The sequence below is a fragment of the Miniopterus schreibersii genome (assembly GCF_964146895.1).
Source record: "Miniopterus schreibersii genome assembly, chromosome: 4".
Lineage (NCBI taxonomy): Eukaryota > Metazoa > Chordata > Mammalia > Chiroptera > Miniopteridae > Miniopterus > Miniopterus schreibersii.
The window spans coordinates 79,846,391-79,853,776 of record NC_138105.1 but is presented as its reverse complement, the minus strand read 5'-3'; the positions used below and the strand labels follow the sequence as shown (position 1 = coordinate 79,853,776).

Below are 7,386 nucleotides of genomic sequence, written 5' to 3'. Positions count from 1 at the left end.
TGACAATAAGCTTTTTGGTTGCTGAGGCATCCATTTCAAAAGACATCCACCTTGAATAAACACAATGCCAGTCTTATGACACAGCTATTAGCAAGACAACCCAGATAAGGAATCAGGCTACTCCCATACACAAAAGACCCTCTTTCAGAAAGCCCTGGGTGACCTAGATAACTGACCACTCAAGTGACCTTGCTTCTCCCTTCCTGCATCCTAATTCCTGCTCTTATGCTTTGAATTCACCAACAGAGAATCCAGGCAACCCTAGATGACACATCCTCAGTCCCTAAGGCAGAGCCCCAGGTCTGTGCACTCCTCCACCACCACCACCACCACCCCCATCACACTATGTGGCCCTGAGCCTGACATGTAAGCTTCAGGACCTGTGAGTAATAAATCTTGTTCCACCAAGTTCCCTGGCGGTTGCTGCTAAGGTGCATCCTGGGATCATACTAAGAACCACAAGGGCTGGTCCAGCCATAGCACTGGCTCTGGTCGGGGAGATGTCTGTGGAGGCAGAACGAGCAATAAAAGACCCAGGTGAGTGTCTCAGGTGCTCCTAGCTGAGTGCATCACTGTCAACAGGTTGACACACAACAGTCAGTGCCTACGCTGAGCCCACTGAAACTATTCAAACTAGCAATCCAAGCTTACCCTGCCTTGCCCATTCCTTCTGGAGTAAACCAGAGTCAAGGGCCTGGCCCACGTTTCTCCTCCAGCCTCTGCCTCCTGACTGCCCATGGTGCTTGTGTTGCCCTACCTGCAAAGGTGGACCCCCTCCTCTCAGTGAGTTATAGTGGGTCTTTTTTTTATTTAAAAAAATTTATTGATTTGAGAGAGGGAAAGGGAGAGAGAGAAACATCAATTTGTTGTTCCACTTATTTATGCATTCATTGATTGATTTTTGTATGTGCCTTGACTGAGGATTGAACTTGCAACCTTGGCATATGAGGAAAATGCTCTAACCAACTGAGCTACCCAGCCAGGGCACAATGTGTCTTTTCTTTCTTTTTTTAAAAATATATCTTTATTGATTTCAGAGACAGGGAGAGGGAGAGAGAGATAGAAACATCAGTGATGAAAGAGTCATTGATCGGCTGTCTCCTGCATGCCCCTGACTGGGGATCGAGCCCGTAACTCGGGCATGTGCCCTGACCAGGAATTGAACCCCGATCTCCTGGATCCTCGGTTAATGCTCAACCACTGAGCCATGCCTGGCCAGGCACAATGTGTCTTTTCAATGGCAGTCCTCTCCTAATCTGTTGGCCTCATCGTACCTGAATAATAAAACCTACATTTTAAAATGTTGTGGAGCAGAGACCAGTTTCTATCTCAAAGAGGAGGCAGCCATGAAGGACGGGGATACCCCTGGACTCCAGGAGGCAATGCCCAAGCTCTGCTCTCCTTAAAAAAGCCTGTGGGTAATGCAGACTGCCCCACTGCCCCTGCTCTGGGTCCCAGGAAGCAAGAAGCAGAATGGCCACAGAGGAGGGCTGCTGCCCAGACCCCAGGCTGCCCAGGCAGAGGGAGATAGAGGCTCAGAGATAGGCGATGATGTGAAATAACTTTAATCACCACCCTCAGACAGGGTGGGCAGGAGTAGTGTCTATACACGGGCCAACCCAGGGCAGCCAGGGGCCAACCACTTGGTTCCAGATGGGGCATGTTCCCAATCCAGGCTCCCCACAATCAGGGGTAGTGTCAGGCACTCCATTCTCCAGGGTCAAGTCTGCAAGAGCTCATGTTTGCAGTGCTGTGGCCAGAAGAACCCATATCTGAGAGCTGGTGTGCCAGCAGCCACGTGTGTCCTCATAGCTGCCACACTCAGGGCCCTGGCGGCCTGATGGCAAGAGCTCATCCTCAGAGCAGTGATGTCTTCCTCTCTGACAGCAGTAGGGACTCCTTCACAGCCACCAGCAGCCCCAGGGGGTACAGGAGACCCTGAGCACAGAGCCGGGACAACACAAGCAGAGTGGCGGCAAGCAGACCTGCACTTAGCACCACTGTGGGGAACAGACAGATGGGAGTGAGTGAGGGAGTGAAGGAGCCCCACACCCACTAAGCTCCTAATGCATCAGGGTTGGGGTCTTCAGCCTGTCCCCTCCCCAAGCCCCAGCTCCTAGAAGCAGCTGCCCCAGGCCTAGGGAGTGGGAGTAGTAGGGCCTGTTCATCATACCGGCAGCTGAAATAACCCCGTAGGCACTTCGATTCCCGGACTGGACTGAGTCCTGGTTCCTGACAATGGTGGCTGTGGCATTCTCGAGATGGGTGATACTCTCCAGGGTCACAGGGGTCCCTACAGACTTGCCTTCCTGGAGGGTCTCAGTTCCTGCAATAAGTCCAGACATTCATTAGCTGGGGAGGGGGTGTGGTGGTGGTGGTGAACAGGTGTTCAGGTGCCTGAGGGGGACCAGGAGACTCATCTTCCACTCCAGACCGAGTGAGGCTGGTGAGCATTGGTGCCAGGAGTGACCTCTCACTGCCCCTATAAGGATGCAGACAAGAGCAAACACACACGTCCATGCCCCCAGCCTGGTCACACATGGGAAGGCGTCAGACATCCTTATCTAACGACCAGCCCTCCCCACTGCTACAGCCATGATGATGTCCCATGGCACATACCACAGCCAAGCTCGTCGCTGGAGTCAGGACAGTCCGGGTGGCCATCACAGAGCCAGGTGTGTGGGATGCAGGTACTGCCCAGCAAGCAGCGGAGCTCCCCTGCTGGGCAGGGCTGGCTGCTGCAGTTGGGAAGGATCTTGTCGATGCCATCAGGGCAGTCATTGATGCTGTCACAAGAGCAGAGGCTGCTTGTGGGCGGTGGGCATTCTCCATCCTGGGTGCATGGCTCCATCTCTGAAGTACGGGTCAGTCAGGTCCCTAATGCCCCCACAACAGGGCATAGGTACACCCCACAGCCCACCCTCTTGCAAGCCTCCCTACCAAGACCACACTAACTCCACCTCCCTATAAACCCACCTCCTCTCAAGCTTGAGACCCAGACTTCCCTCCTTACAAGTCCCACCCACTCTCAGGGCCCTCTCCAGTGTGCCCCCTGAAAGCCACACCCCTTCCACAAGCAACACATCCTGTGGTCCCACCCAACCCAAGGTGTGGCCACTCACTGCACTCCTCCTCGTCACTGCCATCAGGGCAGTCCTGGTCACCATCGCAATGCCAGATGAGGGGCACACAGTAGCCTCTGATGCGGCACTGGAAGCTTGTGGGCAGGCATGAGCCTGGGCTGGGGCCTGCAAGATGAACACAGGTGAGGCCTGGAAGAAACACCAGGAGACAAGCCAGGTCCCAGAGCGCTGGAACTACATTGGTGGCCACCTTTTGCTGAGGACCTACTATGTGTGGGGCTTGGAGCCAAAGAGTTCATGGCCTCACCACGAGTCCTACTGGGCAGGTTCTATTGCGATCCCCATTCTACAGAAAACACTGAGGATACATAAGGCCAGAAGCAGCAGAACTAGTGGCAGAGTCAGGGTTCAAACCCAGGTCTCACTGATCCTGGAGTCATTACCAGGCTCCAAATGGCCAGATGGTCTTCCCAGGACTCTCTCCAAACTTCATGGTTAAACAGACTTCGGGAGGATCCATCAGGCCCATGGTCAGGGTCAGCAGGGCCCATTACATTCCACCTACTTAACAAAGGGAAACTGAGGCCCTGGGTAAAGGACCTGCTTAGTCACCAAGCTTTGTTGTCTTAGCTCCTAAATTCCTCCCAGATCTGACTACTTTCCCAATCCTGAATGTGCTATCTTCTCACCAGGCCCCCACCCCTATCTCCATTTGGACACTGGAGACCTCTCAGTCACATCATTCTGTCACCCACCTCAGCTGCCCTCTGCTCAAAGCCATCTCCTGGTCCACCAGCCCTCTCACAATCAAATCCTATTTCCTCCATGTGACCTGAAAGGCCTAGGCCAGCCCTGAACTCTTCCCAGAACTTCCCCTCCCCCCACATTCTCTCTTCACCAAGCTCCCTCTGTCCTAGCCTCCTCACTGCTTCTCCAAGAGGCCTGGCTTGTTCCACCAAAGGGCTTTTGTGCTGTTTCTTGGCCCAGTGCACCCTTTCCTTCCTCCACTCTGTACCTGGTGATTTCCTCCTCAGCCTTCAGATCTCAATCTATTTCCTGGGAGGGGTCTCCTGCCCTTCTCAGAGACTCCTTAGGCTCTGCTTCCCACTTATAACAATGGTCCTTAAACTGATAGGGAAAAGACTGGACACTCAGTGAGTCAGGACCATGACCTTGTGATGGAAAGCCCAGGGTGGTGCCTGACCATAAGTGGACACAGGTCACACTTAGAAGAAATCTGAGCCTTCCTGGATCCCCAACAGTAAAGCTCAGGCAGTATGTTGATCTGGAGGAGCACAGAAGGAACTGGACCCTGAGTCAGCAGACGGGAGTTTGAGGGACAGAGCAAGGGAGTGACCTTGGCCCTAGCCTAGCCCCACTCCATTTGATGCTGGTCCATTTGCCCCTTCCGCCTTTACTCACAGGGGCCTGAGCCTCCAAACACCTCACTCTCCACAGCTGGCTCCTCTGCAGACCTCCAGGTCCAAATGCAGCTGTAGGCCACATGAGAGGAGCTGTAGACAACCTGGAGCTGGCTTCCTTTGGTGCCCCTGGGGGACTGTCCTCCTCCAGGCTAGGCTTCCTCCCCAAGCCTGGCCAGGCTTGGCCTGGACAAACATCTCTCCCTGGCCTGCTGGAGAGTGTGTCCCTATCTAAAGTGGGCAGCAGAGCAGAGTTGACCCTGCCTCACAAGGTTGGGGGCCAGACCAGTGATTTCCCCTCCCAGTCTCTGTTTTCTCACCTATAAATGGGGCAGTTTGGAGTCCCTACCTCAGTGTCCTGAGGAGACTGCTTGTATGTAAAGGGTTTGGTACTTGGTTAACATGAGTCCTGCCTTCCTTGAAGGGACATTTAACCTGAAAAGGCAGGGACTTTGGGGTGAAGCAGGGGACCAGATTAGAGGGAAACCCAAGGAGAAGCGGGATGTGTGAACCTGAGCTCACAGCTAAAAGTCAGGGGCACCTGTGCACACAGGAAGGCCTCTCTAACCCTCCCAACTACCTCTGGGAACCTTAGAGACAGCCACCAACATCACAAAGGCCAGGGGTCACAGGGAGGGAGACGTTTCGTTCTCTAAGACCAGAGGAGAAAAGTGCAGATTGGGAAGGGAGTAGGGGGAATGGTCGCCGAGAAAACAGCCACATGGCCTCAGCTCAGAAGTAAGAGTTTGGAAGGACCAGGTGCTGCAGAAGGTACCAGGTACCAGGCGACCGCCCTGCAGTGTTAGAGGTCGGACAACCAGAGCCTACAGTGAGCCCACGCTGGGCTGAAGGACGGCTTGGAAGTGACAAAGCAGAGCAGGTGCGGAGTGAGAGCAGGGCCAAAGCAGGATAAAGGCTGGCAGTTAACTCTCCCATCGGTGAGGACTCGCACAACCTCGCGGCTAAGGAGTCAACAGCCACTTGCGGAGGAGTGTCCCGAACAGACGCGCGGCGCAGCCAATGGCGTGGTGGTGCAGCGTGGGCGAAGCCAGGCTGCCGGCGGGATGGGCGCGCGGACCTCACTCACCTATGGTCTGGGCCGGGGACCAGGTTGGGGCGGCCTCCAGGCCCAGTCCAAAGCCAAGCAGCAGCCGCAGCGCCAGGCCCAGAGCCGCGGTCTGCTGCGCTCCTCCCGGTGCCATCCGACCGCTCAACGTGCCACCCGTTTCGGCGCCGGCCGCGCGCAGTCTCGGCCCAGCTCTGATCCCCGCGCAAGCGTGCACACGGGCCGGGGGCGGGGCCTGAGCCGGAGGTCTAGCCGCTAAGCCTACCGTAAATGTCCGAATACTAGGGGACGCACAATTTTCCCAGGACGAGGTATAGCGAAAGGTACGGGGGTGGGGTGGGGGCGGAAACGAACTTGTCGGTGTCTACTTACAATAGTTAATGTCCCATATGCACCCTGCAGCAAATGTACTGCCTAATTATCTTATTTAATATGGCAGCCACGCCCCTCAGACACACCCCATCCCCGCCTTCTAACCTTTCAAGCACCCGACGCCTCGCCTTCTACCTTCATACACCGAAAATGCATTGTTTTACTTACTTACTTTGGTTTAGTGTCTGATTCTCCACTGGAATGTCAGGCCCAGGAGGAGGAATGTTGTTTTTGTGTCCCCGGCGCCTAGAACAGTGCTGCCTACTACCTAGTAGGCTTTTAAATATAAACGTCCAGTTCTTGGCTTTCGTCCTCGGTCCTGGACCCGGCAGCCGGACGCGCTCGCCGGCGCTCACGGCCTCCTTTAGCCCTCATATACCCAGTAGGGAAGTATTTTTCCTCACTTTTGGAACACGATATGCGAAAGCAATCCTTGAGTTTTCACTTCTCACACTCACACAAAGGCACATAAAATAACAAACCTGCATTCTAACCAATCTGGCTTCTGCATTCTCTTCTTGAAAATATTTTCACCTACAGCTCTGCCTTCAGGAGAAGCAGCACCTCCCATTGCTAGCAAGACCCCACCCAAACAAATCAATGTCCCTCAGCATTATGACAGATATGCAAGTAATCCCTTAAGTTTCTTGTGAAGCTACACTAAAGCTTACAGATTTTCACAGAAGGGGCTCTATTTGCAGGTCAATGGCACACTTCACTATTTGAAAATGGAGGTTATAGCTGCTTTTGTAGTAGCTATATTTTCTGATAATTTCCCAGATTCCTGCCTTGCTCTCCACTTCCTCTCTCCTAGCACACAGCTGACTTTAACTGACAGCTGCAGGGTTCTTTCATGGGACATCATTCCCCCACTTGAGTGTAGCTTCCCTTCACTCCTGCAGCCAGACTGGGGACACTTCTTTTTGGCGTTTACTCTCCTGCTCATTCCTCCTCGGGCACAAGCTCCTTCCTTTCCTTGGCTAACTCGGCCTCACCCCACCCCTGCCCCCAGGCCCAGAGAAAGGTTTCTGGCTCAGAGAGACCTTTCCTCACCTGCTCTAAGTAAGCCTTACCTGTGAGCTACCTTGCTGTTCTCTGCTTCCCTGCTAAGCTGCAGGATGGTCAAAGTCAGGGGCTGCAGTGGGAGGGTACTGGCCAATGTCCACATGAGCAATGGCTGGGGAAACTCTTGAGAGAAGTAAGTGAGCAGTGTGTGTTTGGCCCTGCTGTCCTTCACAGTCAGAGCCTCTCAAATCCCCAGAGGCCCTGGAATCCAGTCCACTACTCTCAGGAATAGAGCCAGGTCCCTGGAGAAAGGACAGGGACATCTCTGGGCCCCCTGTACCATGTCATCCAGGTCTGTGATATGTCACCCTGGAGCACTGACAGAGTTAAGAGATTTGGCACCAATCTCACCCCGAAATCTAAGTAAACCCAGTGTTGC

General features: G+C 54.1%; 1 protein-coding gene across 4 annotated transcripts; it reads right to left on the bottom strand.

The window, feature by feature from the left end:
• Nucleotides 1-788: 788 nt before the first annotated feature.
• CD320 (CD320 molecule) lies at nt 789-7,323 on the bottom strand. Of its 4 annotated transcripts, none has more exons than XM_081136631.1 (5): nt 5,592-5,906; nt 3,123-3,272; nt 2,620-2,853; nt 2,174-2,326; nt 793-2,000 (listed from the first exon to the last, which is right to left on the bottom strand). In XM_081136631.1, exons 1-5 carry the CDS (start codon nt 5,704-5,706, stop codon nt 1,858-1,860), a joined length of 795 nt encoding a protein of 264 aa, XP_080992757.1. In that variant the 5' UTR covers nt 5,707-5,906; the 3' UTR covers nt 793-1,857. The 4 variants fall into 4 exon arrangements, with proteins under 4 accessions (XP_080992755.1, XP_080992757.1, XP_080992754.1 ...); XM_081136628.1 differs by having other exon boundaries at nt 796-2,000; nt 3,123-3,248; nt 5,592-7,323; XM_081136629.1 differs by lacking the exon at nt 3,123-3,272 and having other exon boundaries at nt 789-2,000; nt 5,592-5,774.
• Between the last annotated feature and the right edge of the window lie 63 nt (nt 7,324-7,386).